Below are 21,299 nucleotides of genomic sequence, written 5' to 3'. Positions count from 1 at the left end.
AATGTCCAGAAAAGGCAAATCTAGAAGGACAGAATATTGATTACTGTTTGCCTGGGATGGGGAGTAGGAAAGGACTATAAATGGACAGGGGAATCCTTTTGGGATAATGTAAATGCTCTAAACATTGATATGGTTGGGGCGCCTGGGTTGCTCAGTCAGCTAAGTATCTGACTCTTGATTTGGGCTCAGGTCGCAATCTCACAGTTCATGAGATAGAGCCCCACATCAGGCTCTGTGCTGTCAGCTTGGGATTCTCTTCTCCCTCTCTCTCTGCCATCCTCTGCTCTCTGTCTCTCTCTCCCTGTCTCTCTCAAAAATAAACTTACTAATTTTAGTAAGTAAGTTTTTTCCTTTAAAAAAAATAAAACCAAATTTGATGTGGTGGTAACTATACAACTGTTTGTACTTCTGTTGGGTTGTAATAGTGTGTGTGTGTGTGTGTGTGTGTGTGTGTGTGTGTTGGATAATACAAATATATGTGTATGAACCCCCCCAAAAAAACTCATGCCTACATGAACCTCAGAATGTGAATTTGTGTGGAAATAAGGTCTTTGCAGATATAATTAGTTAAGATGAAGTCATACTGTGTGAGGGTGGGTCCTAAATCCAATGACTGATATCCTTATAAGAAATCCACATGAAGACACGGGGAAACCCTTAAGGAAGAACATGACGTGAGTGTGGGCGGAGATGGGAGAGTTGTGGCCACAAGCCAAGGATCGTGGGGGCCAGCGGAAGCTGGAAGAGGCAGGGAATAATTCTTCCCTAGAAGTTCGGAGGGTGCATGGCCCTGCCTTCACCTTGATTTTGGACTGGCCTCCAAAACTGTGAGAGAACAGATTTCTGTTGTTGGAAGCCACCCAGCTCGTGGTGATTTGTTTCAGCTCTCCTAGAAAACTACTACAATGGACAAACCCTTTCCCCTGTGCACTTAGGTGAATATTATGGCATGTAAATAAGACCTCAAAACTGTTGGTAAAGATTAAATTTTTTTCTTGAAGCGGCTAGAGGAAGTGAGTGATCGGGACTGAAGGCTGGGGCCCATGCGCCAGTCTGGCTTTCCCTCAGTTGTGCTGGAAGGGGGATCTCACCACCAGCGAGGATAAAAATGCGGGGCCCACGGTGTTTCTTCCCTTCAGTTAGTCTGTCCACTCCACACCTCCTAATCTCTGCCACATACCTGCTGACTGTAGAGAAACTTCAAAGTGTGGGTTCTCCTGCGGGCACCCAGGCTACGGAGCCGGTAGGTTTCTTACTCGTTGTGGTATGTCTCAACCCACTCTGGTACGCTGTGGGGAAGACGGGACCCAGCACGGGCCAGGAGAGATCCAATGGGCATGGATGGAGTGTGCCTCCCCCTGGGGTGTGTTTGTGTTTCTTTCGCTAGGATCTTCGGGCCCACGGCCCAAGTAGGAACACCAGCGTGTTGCCCCTTTAGCATGAATTTAACCCCGAACCCACATAGAGGCAGACCAGCTGTGGGTTTTCAGGGGAGGCTTCTTTTTTTCTCTTCATCCGTAACACAAGCCAAGGCTGTTTGCTTTTCCCTCCCCCCTGTGTGGGTCTGGTTGTCCTTGTTGCAGGTCCTCGCTCTGAAGGTAGGGCCCTTTGAGCAGCCTGGTTTGAAGGTCCCACTTTCAACTCCCTGCCTCCAACATCATAATACCTCTGGCCTTTCAACAGCCACTTCTGCTTCAGGCTCCTGGGATTTCTCTCACTTTCTTAGAAGCTGCGTACGCATTTAAAAGGATGCTTGTTTTGTGCCGCCCTGCATCTCTAAGTGGTGTGTGGAGTGGGAGCAGAGTCCTATGTCATGGCCAAGAATGGAGGTCTTTAGATGAATTTTGAGGTGGGAGACAGGGAACTTGAGAAGTTGCACAAAGAGAGGTTTCTGTTTTCTTGGTGCGCTGGGGATGAGATGGCCTGCCATATGTTACGGGAGAAGGGTGGGGCTGGGGTCTCCAGGTGACGGTGACAGTTTGTAACAACGGTGGGTATATCTAGAAGTCACTTCGAGGATGGGTCAGCAGCGATCAGGGCCCCAGCCTCAGTTGCTCGATAAGGTTTCAGAGTTCCACAGTTGAAAATCAGAGTTAGAAACTGTCATTTGCTACTGGAAGCCCCCTCTCCCATCTATTCAGCAAGTAAAATTGTTTTCCTATGTGTCCTCGGGGACACAGGCTATATTCCGTGACCGACGTGTGCCCTCGGTGGGCCGGGAAGAGAGCAGCGCCCCCTGAATATGAAATCCCATGGCAACTTCTGAATGAATGAGCTTAGGGCTCATTTCGTCAGGTTTCACTTTTCTGCCACCTTGGCCCTTTTCTGTTCGTGATTCGTGCTCAGCGCTTTCTTGAATACATTTTATTTCAAAGAAATACCTCTTATTTAAAAATGTTTATTTATTTATTTTGAGAGAAAGAAAGCACAATGTGGGTGGGGAGGGGCAGAGAGAGAGAGAGAGAGAGAGAGAGAATCCCGAGGAGGCTCCACACTGTCAGTGCAGAGTCTGACGCAGGGCTTGAACTGACAAAACCGTGAGATCGTGAGCTGAGCCAAAACCGAGAGTTCGACACTTAACCGACTGAGCCCCCCCCAGACGCCCCTCAAGGAAACACCCCTTTAAGCCAGATTTAGCTGAGTGTTGAGGTGGGAAGTCAAGAATCCTGCTTTGCCAAATAAGTTGTGTCCTTCTTGGATTTTCAGTTCCTGCGATGATAACGTCCTATCCAAATACGACCCTAGCCACTCAGGGCCAAAAGAAGGAAATGAGCTGCGCAGCCCATGGCGAGAAGCCCATCATCGTCCGCTGGGAGAAGGAGGACCGTATCATTAACCCCGAGATGGCCCGTTACCTTGTGTCCACCAAGGAGGTGGGAGAGGAAGTGATCTCAACGCTGCAGGTAAAACACGTCAAACACAGCGGATCAGCATCTAACGTTGTCGGCAGAATAATCCTGTCCTTTCACCTAAGTGGGGGCATGCGGGTGATGAACAGCAGATAATCTTCTGGGACTACCATTTCTTCCCCACTTCTTAAGCAAGATTCCTGAGCAGCCTGCAAAAACAGTGCTTTGCTTTAAATGTTACTAAGAATAAAATTACAATGAGCATGGCAGGGAACCCAACAGTAGTAAAAACAAAAACAAAAAAAAAAAAGGTAGGAATTGAGTCTCTTAATGATAATTAATCCCAGAAAAATGACATCTTATGCTGTACACATGTTTTAACATGCTGTAAAAAGAAACAAATTGGATGGGCTTTCTAAGGAAAAGTGGTTTGCTTTTCTTGGACAAATCCAACAGAAAAGCTTCTGTCTTTCACATGGGATCACAAAAACTAGAAAAAAAGTATTGTAGTCTCTCAGATTTTTTTTTTTTTAGTACTAGTGGTAGTTAACTGAGTGGTGTTTTTAGTGGCGGGGGGTGGGGTGAATGATGCTATAGCCCACACAGAGAAAAAAAAAAAAAAGCCCTGTGTTTGAAACACTGATATTGATTCACTCACAGGTCCAATCCTGGAGTCCTTCTAGAGAGAACTCTGATGAGGGTCCTGTAGGACCAAGCATTTACTGCAGGATTTATAGATCTGCTTCTTTAGGCACTCTGGATACTCTAAGCACACACCATGAGAAAAAAAAAAATATATATATATATATATATGGAATATACATCAACCTGACCATGGCATCCTACATAAATTACACATCCAATTTAACGAGCACCAGCTGACACTGATAACGTACGTCGAACCTATCCATCTACACCGTTACAATTGCACTGAAATAATTTGCTCTCGGGGGTGTGTGTGCACGTGTGCGGGTGTGCTGGGGACCGGAAGGGTAGGAATGGAGAGATTTTTATCATCAAAAGTCCTTTTAGTTGTTCTGGCTCCATACTACTGGATACGATGGATTTCTTTCTGCTTTACACATAGATTTTGCCAACTGTTAGAGAAGATTCTGGCTTCTTCTCCTGTCATGCTATCAATTCTTATGGGGAGGACCGTGGAATAATTCAGCTCACAGTGCAAGGTAGGAAGGAGACCAAATTGGGGGAAAACACAGCTTTTAGGACAGTAAGTGAGGAGGTTTTGGGATGGTGGTGGGGTGGTCTGGAGCTGATGGCCAAGAAAGAATCCTTGAAGGCGTCTTTGGTGCAAAAAGGTGATTTTATTAAAGCACGGGGACAGAACCCACGGACAGGAAGAGCTGCACTGGGGTCATGAGGGGTAGCTCGTTCTCTACCCTCAGGTTGGGAGGGGGTCCAGGATAGAGTAAGTCTCGAAGGTATTTTGGAAGCAAGGTTTCCAGGACCTTGAGGGGCTAGCTGTTGCTAAGGAAACACCATTTATTACCATTTAATAAAACCTCAGTCACGAGCCCCTTCAGGAGGCCAGAAGCTTGGAGTAGGATCGCCAGCGTATATCTTGGGGGAGTTGAGATAAAGGAAGCAGATTTACAGGGTCCTCGAGGTTGGGACAATGTTAAGGCAAGATTCCCTTTTGCCCCCAGCAAAGTGTCATCCTTGAGGCAGCTGAGCTCCTAGAGGGAAGGCACTCTGCTGGTCTCAAGGACTTGTCAATGGGCTGTAGGCAGTAGGGAACTTAATTTTTCATTGGCCTTAGTTTCCCCACATCACCATGGCACGCACTTAAACCCCTTTCCTTTGTTCTTGGGCCGCCAGGACTGTCCGAGGAATATCACACATATTCCACTGGGGGCGGGGGGCGGTGTGCCAGCCTGTGTTTTGCCCTCAGCTTGTCCCATGCCCCCCCCCCCATCCCTAAGTGTATGCCCAGGCTCAGACCCTTGTGTGGGCTCAGCTTGCTACGTAACAGCTCCTGATTCCCAGAAAATGTTGAACATGCACACAGCTGGTGTTAAAACAGTTTCTTGCAGTGCCCATGATGATGTCAAGGTGCAGCCCCCAAAACACAGGGAGCAAATCCTTAAAGGAATTGGGTCAGGTGACCCTGCGGACCCACGGAGTGCACCACGTGTAACAGTGTGCCTGGTTAGCCCACCTTTAGGAATCCTTACGCCAAACGGTGCAAATGACAAGGGAAGTTTAACATTTGAAGCCCAGACATTCTTTTGAGCTCGAGATTCCAAACCAGAAGAGTGACATCCTCGTTTGGTGGCCCAGCCCCGCGATAAAAGCCTGCTTACAGAGCCCTGCTGTAAACATTGGCGTTTGGGGAAAAGTGGAATTTCTCGTCCCTGCTATGGGAATAGGAAAAAAAAAAAAAAAAAATGCTTCCAGGTAAAAGTTTCAGCTGCCGTCAAAGGCTGGCAGGGCTTTTCGGGAGCCGTACTCAGCATTTCCACCCGCGTCCTCTGTCTGAGCCATGTTTGAACTAAGCCCGGGTTTTCCTGTCGATTGCGCAGAGCCCCCAGACCCTCCCGAAATTGAGATCAAAGACGTGAAAGCTCGCACAATCACCCTCAGGTGGACCATGGGGTTTGACGGCAACAGCCCCATCACGGGCTACGATATTGAGTGCAAAAATAAATCAGGTAAGCTCTTTATTCCCTCCAGCTTTACTTCCACTTCAAAAGGCCCTGTTACTGCTCTCCTTTGTTATTCATGATCACCTGTAGGAATAAACCTGGACTCCACGGAAACTCCGAGGGGGCTCCCTGTACCGGTTTGTCTCTCTTCTCGCACAAAGGACTCCACATCTCCTTTCTGGGGTGCGGTCTGTGTGCAGGGGCCCATCTCTGCCTCAGGGCCCCCTCCTTTCTCTCCGGGCCCCGGGCTTGCTCCCTGCCCGCCACCCTAGCGCTCTTGCCACCAGCCGGCAAGGGGGCAGCTACGGACAGCACCTGGCCACTGGCCACTGATGTCCTCTTTCCTGCCCCCCCTTGCTGTCCTGACGTGCATTTTCCCTGTGGCTGCTCGCTACGGGGACTCCGTCCAGAGCCTGGGCTCCAGCTGTGCTTGGAGTCCGTGGGCCGAGTCTGTGCAGAGGCAGGAGAGCTGCTCCTGGCGGAGACGGGCACTGACCCCGCAGGGGTCGTCCTGGAAGGACCGCAGGGACAGGCCCGCGTTCGGCCAGGTCGGCAGAGGGGCCACGAGTAAAACAGACCCAGTGTCAGGACCGTGGCAGGTGTGTCCGTTTATCCCCTTAAAGGGATCACGAATGCCAGGGTCACTTGGAACTTTACGATCCATCAGGCCGAGGGGAGAACACCTACCTCACTGGGGCCTCTGGCGGGAACTTTTCCTGCCTCTCATAAGAGGAATCAGAGCCTCGCCAGCACGTGTAGGGTTAACAAGTTCCTCGCAGACCACGCATAGCCTTATTGTTTCCGGCCACCAGACTTTAGGTGACACTGTCCGTGACCTGCACAGTATCTTTTGAGCTGAGACCCTGGTGACAACCAAAGCTCGGGGCAGCCGGAGGCAGGTCGCGAGTGAGGAATGCTTCAGGACGAGTGAGCAAGGGGCAGGACAAGAGGGTGGCAGGAGCTGGAAAGGACGGCCAAGGGTGGAGTGTCCCCGAAGCAATGCGTGAGCGCTAAGAACCCCCAGGAACGGGGGTTTTAGAAACAGCACTTGAGACTTGCAGTGTGCAGCTGGGTTGGGAAGCACGCTAGAGCAGCTTGTGACCCAGAGTCCCAACAGAGGCCTGGCAGTGAGCCATGCGTGCACGGGGCCCTGCGGGGGGGGCTTCGGGAGAGGTCCTCCATGGCTGCCTGGGGCACTGTCATCAGCGGATAGGACAGCCAGCGCAGGCTGGAGGCGGGGGCACAGTGACGGCGAGCAGGCTGGAGACGGTGCTGGCCCAAACAGGGGTCTTTCAGGACCTGGGAGAAACGGGTTTCCAGGGCCAAAGGGAAGCAAGGAGGCCCTGCATTTGTTCTAAAGACCTAGGTCAGGAAGGAGCCCAGGGATCCCAAGGTCCGCCATGCCCGTCTGGAAGGAAAGGAAACACTCCTTAGTGAAGCCAGCATGTGCCTAGCAGAGAGTGGCCCCGAAACTGATGGTTAACAGTGAGCTCTCCAGAGAAATGCACACGCACATCATGGGGACAGTCCACAGAGTCCTGGGCGGGGGAGGGATGGCCCCACCAGCCTCTGGCCGAGCACTGACTGCCAGACCCCGGGCTTCTGTGCTCTTGGCGTGGGTCCCCAGGCGGGCTCCCAGGACAGCAGGGTCAGTGCCTCGGTGCCGGTGTCCAGGTGCCGGTGATGGTCCAGTGGTTGCACAACCAGTCCTGGCTCCGCCGCTGGCCCTGTCTCTACCTGGCCGTGTGCCTTCACTCGTCCCCTGCCCTCAGCATTGCCCTCTGTGACATGGGACACCACAACCTCTCCCTGTGATGAGTCCTTCAAACGTCACAAGCTGTCCTCCGGCTGGAGAACCGCCCCCCTTCCCTGGACCACACGGTTCCCATGCTTACCCCCACCTGCTCCTTAGACCCCACTCCTCACGTCACCTCTGCAAGGACGCATTTCTGGCCTCCCGCTCGCGTGCTCCTAGAGCATCATCTCCTTTCTTTCCTGGATGGGCTGTGGTGGGCAGTTTGTTTGTGTTTTCTGTTCCCACGTTTATCAACATTTCCTTTTATCGCATCTGGATGTCGAGTCAAGTTAGAAAAGCTGTTCTCTACAGCCGGGCTATAAAACGATCCCCCCTGCTTCCTACGTGTATGGTTTCTTTCTGTTGCTCTTTAAAATTGAGATCTCTAATCCATTTGGAGTTGATTCCTGGGTATGCTGGGAGATTTGTCTCTACTTTGACCTTTTCCCAGATGGGAATCCTCCTGCCCCAACATGATTTACTAAAAAGCCCACCTTTCCCCACTGGTTTCAGATGTCACTTTTATCGCCCCCTGGCTTTCCACGTGCACCTGTGTCTCTTTCTGGACTTTCTAGTCAATGCCACCATTTTGTCCATCTCTGCCTCAGCACTAGACTGCGGTAGTCACGCAGGCTTTGTGGTTCAACTTCTGGTGGCCCTGGTTCACCCTTACGACTTTTCCTTTCAGTGTCTTATTAGCTTTCTACACACGGAGCCATCGCATCAACCTGTCTATCTCCATAAAAATATTTTTGGCATTGCTATTGGGATTGCATCAGATTTGTTAATGACCTTAGGGAGGACCGACACTTTTATGACGCGGTCGTGGGTTGCGTTTTGCCCACCGAGAAGTTCTAAGCCCTGCTACCACAAATGCCACCTTCCGTGGGATGAGGGCCATTGCAAGTGTGACTTGCTGGTGGGTGTGCCATCTTCACTGGGCTGGAAGTCCCCGTGCCACCAGATTGAGTTTCCCCCAACCCGTTTCCCCAACACCTAGCACAGCACCCAGCATGCTGTTGGCGCCCAATGTGTATTTGGTGAATACTCTTTAAAGACGGGAGCTGCTTTAAAACACTTGCCCCTGTGTCTGGCAGATGGCAAACCTCTATTAAATAGCAGCTTTCACTCTTACTCTAGCGTGCGCCCAGTGCATATGAATCGAATGCCTCCAAAACCGTTGGTGTCCCCCATTTAAGAGTCCTCAGTGCACCCCCCAGCGCTCCCCATAAGTTCCCTGAAGGCAGGAACTCTGGGATCGTGTGCCCCTAGGTCCCAACATCTAGCATGGTGCCTGTCATGTTGGGGGCACTCAGTGAATACTGGTGGCACTTAATTTACTTGCGACCCAAATCTAAGAATCCTCTCCACGGCATTTCCAAATTACAAACTGATCGGGCTCTACATCACGCAGGTAGGAGAGCTCCTTCTCTGTGATGTGGCTGCAGTCAGTTTCCATCCATCTGTCATACTCTCTTTCAGCCACACACAGGACCAGCCTGGTGGGTGGCTGAGATGTTCACGCAGCCCTGGAGCGCGGTGAACCCAGTTTGAGGTAGAATGCGTCCCAGGAGAGTCACTAGGGAGAAACCCGGACTCCATGACCTCAGATTTCCAGGAGGGCCCTCCAGACCGTCCACCTCTTTCAGTGCGAAAGGCCTGAACAGAAGATCTGCATTGGCAGCTGGCAGTAACTGTACCCACTGCTGTAAAAAAGCATGTTGGTCTGGGCTTTTCTCGTATTTGTTGCCTCCACATTAGATTTTGGGTGTATGAAAGGGACAACTATAATTTAAGATAGTTAATTTAAGGCTGCGTACATAGAAAACTGGTCCTTCAAATCACAGCTTAAATGTCACTTCCTCCAGGAAGCCTTCCCTGACCACCCATTTTGTAGTGTGCTCCTTTGTCTACTCATAGAGCATCCTAAACGCCTTGGAACATTTGGTCGGCTTCTGACTGCTTCTTAGTACCTGGATCCTCTACTGGGAAGATATTTAAGATCCGTCTCCCCTGCTGGGAAGTTGTCCCTCTGAGGGCTCTCTTGACCCCCTGGGGGACCCCTGCAATCCCCCTGCAGCCCTGTGCTACAAGCCTGCATCCCCCACAGCGAGCATCATACAAATGAGACTTGTAGTAAACATTTGTTAGCGTGTTGATTCTCATTCTCTGTTTTAAGCACTGAAATCACACCCAAAAGGCACTTTCCTCTACTCTTTGTTAATTTACGTATGGCTGTACTTTGTGTTCTTAACAGAGCGGGTTCCTGCAAGCCGTCATTCCATCTGTGCTTGGACAGTCCCAGCAGTGGGAACTCACTAGCCCCAAGGAAGCACCATTCTGCCTTGGCCCAGCCACGACTGTCAGAATTCTCACATTTCTTGCACCAACACAGACCTTCCTGAGTCCGGTGGCCCTCTTCCCACCCCTGAAACCTTTGGTCAAATGCTATCCCTTCCAGGATTTGAAGGCAGATGACTCTCTTGGTTTTCTGTTTAGCAGGAAAAACAAAATATCCCAAGTCCCCTTACTGGTGTCTCCTGCGACACCCTCCCGACCATCTCAGTCTGGCCATGCCAGTGTCATCGAGTTCTCTTCATGTAGTTCAACCAGTTCCACTGGCTGCTTTGTCTTCCACGTTACTTGGCTCCTAATGACCGTTGCTTCTCCTCCGGATGGACACAAAGAAGCCCCTCGCCAAACACTTGCAGCATCTGGCTCTGTGTGTGCTACCAGCTCATCAGCTCACTTCCCTCCCCTCTTTGGAAGGTAGCCTGCCTCGTGCCCACATCCCCTCTTCTGGCACCCATCTCCTCCTCCACCGTGCCCCACAGATTGCCCAGCGGGCCCCAGTGCCCTGGCATGCTCTCTTGTCCCAGAATGTAACCACCCAGCCCCCAGGAAGCACAAACTCTCTTATGCAGGTAGGTGCCGTCTTCCAGAACTTTCTTCTTTCTCCAGCCTCCCTTCTCCCTCTCACCCCAAGAACATTCTCCTCCATGGAGCAGACAGAGCAAAAGAGGCTTTCCCTATGTGCTACGTCTCCCTTCTATTAACTAGTGCAGTGGAACTGGTCCTTCTCTGAGCTGCCTCTAAATTTTTAAGCATTTAGTGTCATTTTGTCTGCAGAAAAGCCCTTCTGGTCACCGTCATGCCTCCTGGTCTTTGGCCTCTAACAACGAACACTTCTTTAGATCAAGTTCACCCTTCTTAGGTTTGTCCTTGGTGATCTGCTGACCCCTGACTTAGGGCGTTGGACCCCCAAGTGGGGCACCCCAGCGAGCATCCCTAATCCCGTACAAGCACCCTGGTCCCTGTGGGCTCCCTCAGTCCTTTCCCACAGGGATTGCTTGGAGTTTCAGAGGCAGGAATATGACTGTGAACTTCTCCATCTCTCTGGGGCAGGTCAGGGAACCCTGCACACTTTTTCCAAGAACGCTTCTGACATGCCCCGTCTAAACCATCGTGCACAGCCCTCTGGACCCTTGTTCTACATATCCATAGGCACTACATTTATTCTTGGCCAGAGTCCCCTCTCTTGCACTTGGCCAAACTCCTCGTCAGTCAGCCAAGTCACACACTTGTCAGAAAGCCTGCATCTGAACATAAGAGATGTTCAGCACGTGTCTGGAAAATTGAAACCCAATCTCATTAGGTGTTCTGCAGAGAATATGTGGAGGTGATATGCTACAGGAAAATGACCTGGAGCTTCAAGGTAACACAGGTGAGGTCAAAGCCCAGCCCCACCTCAGAGCGGCCGTGTCAATGGCCTGAGTTTCTGGACCTTCGCGATGAAAATAAAAATCCTTACCTCACCAGGATGTTGTAATAATTCAGCCAAATAAATGACTCCAAACTCTAGCCATGCATCAGAATGACCCAGAGAGAGGCTTTTTATTTTCATTTATTTTAATTTTTCTTAATGTTTATTTTTGAGAGAGAGAGAGAGTCAGAGCGCAAGCAGGGGAGGGGCAGAGAGAGAAAGAGACACAGAATCCGAAGCAGGCTCTGGGCTCTGAGCTGTCAGCACAGAGCCCGACAGGGGGCTCGAACTCACAGTCCACAAGACTGTGACCTGAGCCGGAGTCAGATGCTTAACAGAATTAACCACCCAGGCGCCCCAGAGAGAGGCTTTTTAAAAGTACAGGTTCCTGGGCACCATTACCCGGTGATTCTGAGTCAGTAGGTCTGAAAGTGCCATTGTCAGAAAGCTCCAGGGTGTTTCCACTGTGCCCACACATTCGGGGACTGCAGGACTCACATTTGTAAATTGCCCCGCACAGTGCTGGGTGACCAGGTCCTACTCCACAAACACGAGTTCCCTATGCCGCTGGTTGTTCTCTGGCTGCCGCCTTGACCCGCCGCACAAACCCATCGTCTGCCCTTCTCGGGGAGGCTGACCTCCAAGACTACAACACAGACTTTCTTCCCTCTGACCTCCCCTTGGCTTCACCCAGTGCCAGGCACAGAGAATGATCAGACAAGGATCCTGGCAGCCGCTGCGTTCTGTGTATGCAGCTTCTATTGGGCTCCTCTTCTGAGGTTCCAGCCCTGTCTGGACTCTGACCACGCTGTCCCATCCCTTGGCCCTCCCAACGCAGAGGGAGTAGCTCCACACTCTTGCTAGATGCTGGGAGTGTGAGCAACCTCTGCAAGCTCCTGTAGCCCAGCCCACACCTTGGTAAATGGTCCCTCGTGAACGATCTTCCAGCGTGACTTATAAACCCTCCTTACACTGCGTTCGTTCTCTGCATCCGGACAGCACCGTCCCCTTCCTCCACTGGGCAGGGAGACCCGTGATAAATTCCCCTGACAATTTCATTCCTTGCCTCTTCCCGTCCGTGCCCTTAACCAGTCAGTACTCTCCATTCATGCCTGCATCCCAGGCCTCTCAGATTCCCCAGCCTGCATTTCTGTTTGTGACGTACCCCTAAGTTTCTGTATTTTGTCCGTGGTAACCCTTCCTGGTTGTATTTGCATTTCAGTGTGCATTTCCATCCTCCCAAGTGCCAGGATCGCTCTGTGGTTGTTTGTAACGCCCAGGGTTACATTCTCCAGCACAGTCTGCTAATAATCCACGTCCTGCCTGTCCGCACGTCGGCGTCTGAGATCAGAAGCCGCATTTCCAAGCCCTGTCCCGACTCTTTTCTCCTGGGTAGTCACCCCCTTGTTTTCATTCCTCCTTTGATGCTGTATCATTTGCCAGAGGGTGTCTGGCAGATTGAACTATGCTTTCTTCTCCTTCTCCACTCGGTTACTTTCAAATCTTCCGGGATAAAACATTCTTTCTCATCTTCTTGACCTTCAGCTCAAAACCCACCCTGTGTTGTTTTGAGCCTTATTCTAATAATCATGATCGTTGACATCATCCTTTTTTCTGTGAAAGAGTAAGAACTACAAGAAAGAAGCTAAAAACACCTTCTGCTTCCAGCCCATGACCCCCGGCCTTGGCCACGACCCCACGGACTACTCATGAATTGATTGGCAGGAGGAGGAGGTGGTCAGTGGGTGTCACTATGCCTCTTCGGGCTCTCGGCCACCTCCCAGACACGTCCTGGCAATTCCAGAAACCTCCACATGGCCCTGGGCAGAGCCATCAACCACCACAAGTATCTGCTTCCTCCCAGGGCTGGTTAGCTACTTTCTCTGCACCTTCTAGTGCCTGGGCGTTCCTGTCTTGTTCCAGACGTCTTCTCCAGAAGGCTTGGCTTTCTCCTTGCAGGACAAGGCTCGTGTCTACGTGTCAGGCCACTGGCACTTAATCCCCTCACTTCGGGCTCGTCTGTTGAAACCCACTCTTCCCTTCCACCATTGGAATTTTTGAACCAGCTTCTTCTACGTCCGAGTTCTTCTATCTTCAGTCTTCTTGACTCAAGTGACAGTTTTCCTTTTAGGTGCAATGGATATTCATTGTGCTGTGTTCTCTGATAAGATACAGCATTCCAAGGCCACCTTGAAGAAACCTATTTTGGTACAAGGTCCAGAAGACCTCTTAACATTCACGGCTACCTTTAGGCAGACCAGCCCTCTAAACGTCCGTGCTCATCATTAACGTGGAAGGGGGAAACGAACCCAGGGCTCGGAGGTCTGTGTGTGTGCCATTTATGTATCTATCTGTTAAATATGCATTTAATCATGGCTTGTCTGCTGTGCATCAGGCACTGTGCAAGCACTGGGGACACGGCATTGAACACGGCGAGCATGGTCTCTGCTGTCATGGAGCTCAGAATCCAGCAGGGAATGCAGAATCTCAGTGAGGTTCCTGCAAGCGAACGTCACCCTAGGGGACCCCGGGGGCTGTGGGAGTACATAAGCGTCATCTCTGTCTTCCACCTTCTGTCTTTTTTCTCCCACAACTGATCCCATCTCTTGATCCCTCACCCCCTGCCCTTAACAACCGCCGAAATGTTTTCTGAAATAAGAATTGTTTGCTCCTTATTGGTTGAAGCCTAAATATCAGCAGGTACAAACTGTCACCTCTCCAATGCTCCCTCTTCACATGGGGCAGGGGTTCTTGTTAATATTACTGTGGTTGAAAAAGAATCCCTACAATAAATTCTTTGAAAGTAAACGTTGACGCTGGAGACTGAGATTCGTGTTTATGGAGGTATTTCACATTCACCCCTCTGCTTCTGGAGAAGGAAGGATCTGATATGGCTAGAGGTCTTTCTGCTCTTCAAATGCCTTTTAGAACCAGGGATTTGGGGGGCGGGGGGCGGGAGGCAGTGCCTGAACCGTAATCCCCTTTGCTGTTCTGTACAATGAGTGCCTTGCTACAGCTGTTTACCGCCTCACTGACATGTGCTTTTACCGCGTGTACTGTCCTCCTTCATATCCACCGGTACACGGGTGGGGTTGCCTCAGAGGTCCTCCCGGACTCAGCCACCCACGGCCCTTGTCCCCGTCAGCGTGGGTAACGAGAGTATGATGTCCCCCTCTGGTGGCCAGCCCGCTGGAACACACTGGGAGCATTGCTTTGAGAATTCACTTAGAGTTGTTAACTTTTCTTTCTTCCCTTCCTCCTTCCTTTCTGTGTGTGTGTGTGTGTGTGTGTGTGTGTGTGTGTGTGTGTGTGTGTGTGTTTAATTCCTACTTGTGGACTGTCAAAGGCAGAGGAAAAAAACTCACGTCTCTATCTCTTCTTTTTTGAAAAACAAAACCCAAAAGACTCCTGGGATTCTGCTCAGAGAACCAAAGATGTTTCCCCTCAGCTGAACTCGGCCACCATCATTGATATCCACCCTTCCTCCACCTACAGCATCCGCATGTATGCCAAGAACCGGATTGGCAAGAGCGAGCCCAGCAACGAGCTCTCCATCACCGCGGACGAGGCAGGTGCGTGTGACCGGGCGAGGCCCACACCCCAGAGCCCTACCAGCCGGCCCCCCCAGCCGGCCCTCAGGGCTCAGGCAGCTAACAAGGAATCAGGCCTTTGCCTGTGTCTGGCCTTTGAAGGGTTCCCTCCGTGGCGCCAGGCCCTGTTAGAGACGCGGGCAGTACCTTGCCTCCTGCTTTGAAGGCACTGCTCTTCAAGTAAGACTTCGTTCAGGGTTCTCATATCCAAGAATTAAAAAAGGCAAACCTAGAAGACTAACAATCTGGTGATATTTAAAGAGCTGCACGACCACTTTTACGATTGTTTACAGTTGACTTGTACAATTGTAAAAGCTGCCATTTTTACACTTCCTTGGTTTGGATGCGTGGAGTCCAGGCTGACAGGAGAGCCTTGAGTGTATGTCTTGCCCAAGGCCCTACGCAGCCCAGGTGTGAGAGGATCGCTTCAGTAGAAAATGGCAAGAAAACTCTGTGCGTGAGGAGTTGGGGGGACAGTGGTAGGAGATATTTCGTTGGCTAGAAATGTCAATATTTCTATAGCACACTTTACTGTTCTTTTTCCTATTACAAAGAATTTCATAGTCAGTGTTGAAAATTAAGAGGCGAGGGGCTCTTGGGTGGCTCAGGCGGTTCAGCGGCTGACTTCGGCTCAGGTCATCGTCTCGAGATTCGCGGGTTCGAGCCCCACGTCGGGCTCTGTGCTGCCAGCTCAGAGCCTGGAGCCTGCCTCCGATCCTGTGTCTCCCCCTCTCTCTGCCCCTCCCATACTCATGCCCTGTCTCTCTCTGTCTCTTAATAATAAATAAATGTCAAAAAAAAACTTTAAAAAAGGAAATTAAGAGGCTAGAGATCAGCATTTTGTAGAAGGTAAAACCGCTTCCATAATCCCACCACCTAGAGCTACTAGTGAACATGGCGACACCACCTCGTAAATCAGTCATCTCACACACACACACACACACACACACGTGTGCACGCTCCCCCACATGCATGGCTACCGGGGGGTGAATTAACCAGTTTGTAGAGGACTGAGAAAGCTGACTGTCAACCCACCCCTTGGCAGGAGAGAGGGAAAGAAAACTAAGGAATCAAGGCCGGGCTCATCTCTTGGGAGGAAGAGTGTCCAGCCCCAAACCTAGCTTTTCTTTCTCTGCCTGAAATCGGAGATAATCAGCTACTACCCACCACTGCCATAAAGTTGGAAAGGTAGTCTCAGATCCCTTCTTCATCACCAGGGTTAAGAGGATCATCCCCAGATGAGTGAGAGTCCACGGGAGACCTGTTCCAGCTTTCACCGGGGGAATTAGGGCTGTTCTTGACTTTCTTCCTTCCACGCACTTCTCTTTGGCCCTCATTAACGGCCTTCCGGAAGGACATCACTCTTGTATACCCTTAAGTACTCGTCTGCGATTCCTAATGATACCTTCCACCATCTACTTAACAAATCGTATCTTATTAGATCTTATATAGATCTTATTAGATAATAAGATAGATCTTATTATTAGTAATAAGAAATTTTCCATTTCTTATTACTACAAACACCACTGTGATGAACATCCTTTCTGGTATATCTTTTGACATTTAAGGCTATTTTTTTAGGTGAAATTCCAGGAAGTAAGGTTGCTGGCTCAAAAAAAAAAAAAAAAAATGCAAACATGTATTCTTCTGATTACGTCAATACGGTCTTCTGTCAATACTGGGTTGGAATGGACAGCTCTTCCCGAACTAGAGATGAGCACTTTTTCTCAACCCAGGAACACATCAGTTCTTGAAAACCGTTTTTAAGGGCAGGCAATAGGATAGCTTTATGCTTGAGTGTCCGGGACTGAGCCATTTCTATTACTTAGAAACTTGGTGTGATTGCTCATCTGCAAAACAGATGTAATGATGGCTTTCTCCTCCTGACCCCAACCGTGTAGGTCATTGGGGGGGAAAAGGCAGGCTGTGAAAGCACTCTGTAGGTCTCAAACAAGTGAGAAATGTGCATCAACACGCTCCTGCAGAAATAGAATTTTATTTAAATATTTCAACAACCCACTAACTTCCTGGAATGTCATCACATTGTATATTTAGGGAAGACACACTGTCCCCAAAATGTAATCTTTGACGCGCTGTGCAAACTTCTTCTTCCTTCCTAACGCTGCCCCGTCTTGACAGCCGTCTCAAGAAACCTGTATTTTCCCCTGGTGCATTTTGGGGCTGCCTTCCTGATCGCCGTTATGAATCCTGCTGCTTTTCTCTGGCTCTGCGTGGCCTCTGCTGCATCTGGCCGTTGCCATGGCAGCGCGTCCCTCCGGGCTGGGCGGTCAGGCGAACAGCCGCTCCGGTCGCCGGCCTGCGGTGCAGATTCCCAGCATCTCTGCAGACGCTCAGCTGCAGAAGCCACCTCCTTGGCTTCCAGGGCGGCCTCTTGGATTTTACCTGCCCGCTGGCTGCTGTCGGCCGCTCCTTCCCGCCAGCCTTGCTCGTTTAGTATTCAGATGAGCAAAGGGAAGATGCAAGGAGAGGAGCAGGTAAAACAGAGTGAAGCTTCAAAACAGAATTTGGCTCTGTCTGCGTGCGTAGGTTTTGTGGCTGGAATTTTAAAAAGCAGATTTTCTCAAGGGAGCCCGGGTGGTTCCGTCGGTTGAGCGTCCAACTTCCGCGCAGGTCACGATCTCGCGCTTCGCGAGCCGGAGCTCCACGTCAGGCTCGCTGCCGTCCGCACAGAGCTGCTTCGGATCCTCTGTCCCCCTCTCTCTCTGCCCCACCCCTGTCTGCATGCTCTCTCTCTCAAAAATAGATTAAGGGGCGCCTGGGTGGCGCAGTCGGTTAAGCGTCCGACTTCGGCCAGGTCACGATCTCGCGGTCTGTGAGTTCGAGCCCTGCGTCAGGCTCTGGGCTGATGGCTCAGAGCCTGGAGCCTGCTTCCCGTTCTGTGTCTCCCTCTCTCTCTGCCCCTTCCCCGTTCATGCTCTGTCTCTCTCTGTCCCCAAAATAAATAAACGTTGAAAAAAAAAATTAAAAAAAAAATAGATTAAAAAAACATTTAAAAAATAAAGGAAGAAACAAAGCGGGTTTTCTCACACGCGAACTCACGTAGGAAGAAAGGCAACCGCCCTGACCAAAGATGCCCTCGTCAGAATTGCCTGCGGTGGCCGCAGGTTGCTGCTGCTTCCCAGCAGGGATACCCAAAGGCTCATCTTCTAGGAGATACTGTCATCTCCAGATGACCATCTTTAGTGGCCACTTTCCCCTCAAAAAAAAAGAGGCCACCTCTCAGGCAGTAAGAATCCTCAGATGGAAACTTCCGGAATCTGTAGAGCCACTCATTTTTATGGTGAGGCATTGCCCAGGTCTGAGGTACCGGGGGACATCGGTCAGTACCCACCTGGGTGGGGACATCAGTCGGGGAGGTGGTTAGTTAGGTCCGGTCTCCCCACAACCCCTGTACTTGGAAGCTACACTCGGCTTCCTCTGGCCCTTTCCTGCCCCCCACCTGCCATTCTCTGCATGTGTGCTGAGTCCTCTGTCTGGAAGGGCAACCAAGTTCCCGTCTCCCTGGATGACATTAGGGCTCCTCCCCAGCACAAGTAGGAATCCTTCTGGCAATTGCCTTTGAGGCATATCATCATTTCTCCATGGAGCTCAGTGTCCCGGATGATGCCGTGACCCCCCCTCATCATCAGGGGCTACACGCTGCTCAGGTCTCATTCTTCATGTGTGGCTGGCACAAGGCCAGCCTTTCATGGAATTCCATACCTTTCATGGAATTCTGATGTGGGAGGAATATTCATGAAAATGCCTCACAGGATTGTGTTAGAGTGGGTATAACGGTGAACCCCCTGTGTGTGCGATGAGGATATATTTGCACTGAAGCTTTGAAGGGCCTCATGAGGAGAGAAAAGGAGAGGGGTACCTGGGTGGCTCAGTCGGTCAAGCGTCGTCACTCAGGTCATGATCTCACGGTTTGTGAGTTCAAGCCCCGCATCAGGCTCTGGGCTGACGCTCAGAGCCTGGAACCTGCTTCGGAGTCTACGTCTCCTTCTGTCTCTGTTCCTCTCGCACTCGCGCGCTCTCTCTCTCTCTCTCTCTCTCTCTCTCTCAAAAATAAGTAAAGATTAAAAAAAATAAAAGAAGAAAAGTAGAGAAAGGCAAAAGGGAAGGGCTGGAAGGTGGAGGAAGAGGAAGCCACACGTGCCCGAGCACCAGCTAAGACACGGGAATCACCAGAGCCAGCAGCCTGAGATTCCTGACCCTGTCCTGATGGGCTGGGCCTTGTTCCCGGTCACAGACTGCAGCCCACAGCACAGCAGGCCCGAGTGTGTGTTCGGCTTGGGTCTGCCTATTAGCGTGCCAATCTTTGAATTTAGGTGTCAGTTTTTAAAATCTGGAAAACTCCGATCAAAATGTAGTAACGGTTCCTCTTGAGTGCCTGCTGGTCAAGAATCAGCTGGGGCCAAGGGTACAGAGGTTACCTTGAGGCTGACCATATGCTCCCCTGAGTTCATCATCGCCCCACCCTTCTTTCATGTAACGGTTCAGCAAATTACAGCCCATGAGCCAAATCCCACTTACAACCCTCAAGCTAAGAATAGGTTTTTCATCTTAAAAAGAAGAACATGTCACAGAGACTTCCTGTGGCCTGCAAAGCCTAAATATTTACTACTTGTCCCCTTACGTAAAAAGTTTATAGATCCCAGGGGCACCTGGGGGCTCAGTTGGCTAAGTGCCTAACTTCAGCTCAGATCATGATCTCACGGTTCGTGAGTTCAAGCTCTGCATCGGGCTCCGTGCTGACATCTTGGAGCCTGGAGTCTGCTTCCAATTCTGTGTCTCCCTCTCTCTCTGTCCTTCCCCCACTTGTGCGCTCTCTCTCTCTCTCAAAAGTATTAATAAATAAAATTGTTTTAAAAGTTTACAGATCCCTAATTTAGGCCGTGGTGGGAATGTGGGTTCTGGACTCCTGCTGTATCTTCCGTCACAAAGCTTAGTGCAGAAGGTGTCACTGCCACCTACACAGTGTCCTTACCCAACATTAGAAAATAGCACGGTTCCAATGCCACAGTCCCAAGTGTGTTTTCATGTGAGGGCTCACAGATGCGTTTGTCAGACACCCTGGTATATGCTTGACATGCATCAGGGGTCTCACTGTCTAGAGCTGTCTTCCTGACTTCCCTCAGCAGCCTCTAGGCCCTCAGAGAGCAGAAGGAGAGAGAGGAAGTAGGGACACAGGCAAGAGTTAATGGGATCAGATCTAATGGACCGGAGGCGCACCGTCTTACCAAGTTCCTTCAACACCGATCGTCGCGTCACGTCCACAGCTGACCCTCACCCAAGACCAGCTTCCCCATTAGCAGCTGTGCTCCGAACGCTATGTGTCACCAGCGCCGGTGCCCGAGGTTGGGTGGCTGATCCCTTCACCGTCTTCGTTATGAAACTGCCCATAGAATGCAGAAGTTCAGATATGCAGGAGCTCGCGGAGAAACCACTGAATTTTTTCCAGACGCACCAGAGGAGAGAAGGTCAGGATGACGGAAGGGTCACCACATGGAGTCGTTGGGTTTCCATTGGATCTGGTGCTAAGTTAACAGCCCTGGGCGTCAGCCTTGATCACAGTCCAGAGAAGCAAGATGTGATCCAGAGGAAGAGTGTCCTCTTTGTGCTGAGCTGGGGGCTGAGAGGGAGAGGATATGATGAGGGCTTAAGGAATAAAAGGCATCCACGTGTAACAGTATGCATGAAGGTCAGTGCACACTAGGACCCAGTGTGGCATCAACCGTGTTCTTCCAGAAGACGGTCAAGTGCACAGCGTCTGCCCACAGGGAAGACTGCCCACAGGGAAGCCCTGCCGCTGAGCCTTTAGCAATCTGCCCCCATGGCTGTCATTTTTCTTCAGCTTCCACTGAAAGACTTTGAGAATTAAACCAAACAAATCACTGGCTGCCTCGCTGTCCCTCATCCATGCCCTATAGTCACTCCCTGGCTAACCTAGAATGTTCTAGAATGGTTTGGCATGTTCTTCCCCCTCCTCCCACACCTCCTCAGGTGTTTGGTCTAACCCACTGCCTGCTCAAGCATACCAGGTCCCCTCCCTCCCTCAACATTCTCATTTTTTAAAAATAGCATCACTCGCCATCCACATAGCATATAATCTACCAATTTATTTTGTTTATGAGCTATTTTTAGTCCCTCCCACAAGGTCAGGAACCGTTGCCTGTTTGGTTCATTGCTGCATCCCAGCCACCTAGAATACTGTTTGGCACATAATACGTCTTAAGTTAAAAAGTTAAATTAATAAACTATTCACTTGATAAATAGTTATTAAATGAATTCCATTTTTTCCCATGTAGGGGTCAACTGTTCTTTGTTTAATTTGATTTTTATTAAACACTGTCTTTGTCTCCTTCTCCCAGCAAAGAACATTGCTCTCATGCCCAATACCTCCATCAGAAGTGAATGTGTGATAGAATTGTGCAGTTGCCCCTCGGACATTTTTTTTTCCTTATTTTTTTATTTTTCTTAAGTAGGTTCCATGCCCAGCATGGAGCCCAGTGTGGGGCTTGAACTCAGGCCCTTGAGATCATGACCTAAGCTGAGATCAAGAATCAGACACTCAATACACTGAGCCACTCAGATGCCCCCCGACTTGGACATTTCTTAAACCCATTTTTATAC

General features: G+C 50.4%; 1 protein-coding gene across 1 annotated transcript in view; it reads left to right on the top strand.

The window, feature by feature from the left end:
• DSCAM (DS cell adhesion molecule) overlaps positions 1-21,299 on the top strand; it is a 759,677-nt gene that overhangs the window by 617,828 nt on the left and 120,550 nt on the right. The window contains exons 12-15 of the mRNA XM_086676008.1: positions 2,707-2,903; positions 3,937-4,033; positions 5,390-5,518; positions 14,475-14,642. Coding sequence (XP_086532134.1) covers positions 2,707-2,903; positions 3,937-4,033; positions 5,390-5,518; positions 14,475-14,642 — 591 coding nt within the window. The remainder of the gene's footprint in view (positions 1-2,706; positions 2,904-3,936; positions 4,034-5,389; positions 5,519-14,474; positions 14,643-21,299) is intronic.

Source organism: Puma concolor, chromosome C2 (assembly GCF_028749965.1).
Source record: "Puma concolor isolate L17-30 chromosome C2, mPumCon1.1.hap2, whole genome shotgun sequence".
Classification (NCBI taxonomy): domain Eukaryota; kingdom Metazoa; phylum Chordata; class Mammalia; order Carnivora; family Felidae; genus Puma; species Puma concolor.
The sequence above is the reverse complement of the archived record's forward strand: the minus strand, read 5'-3'. Positions and strand labels throughout refer to the sequence as shown.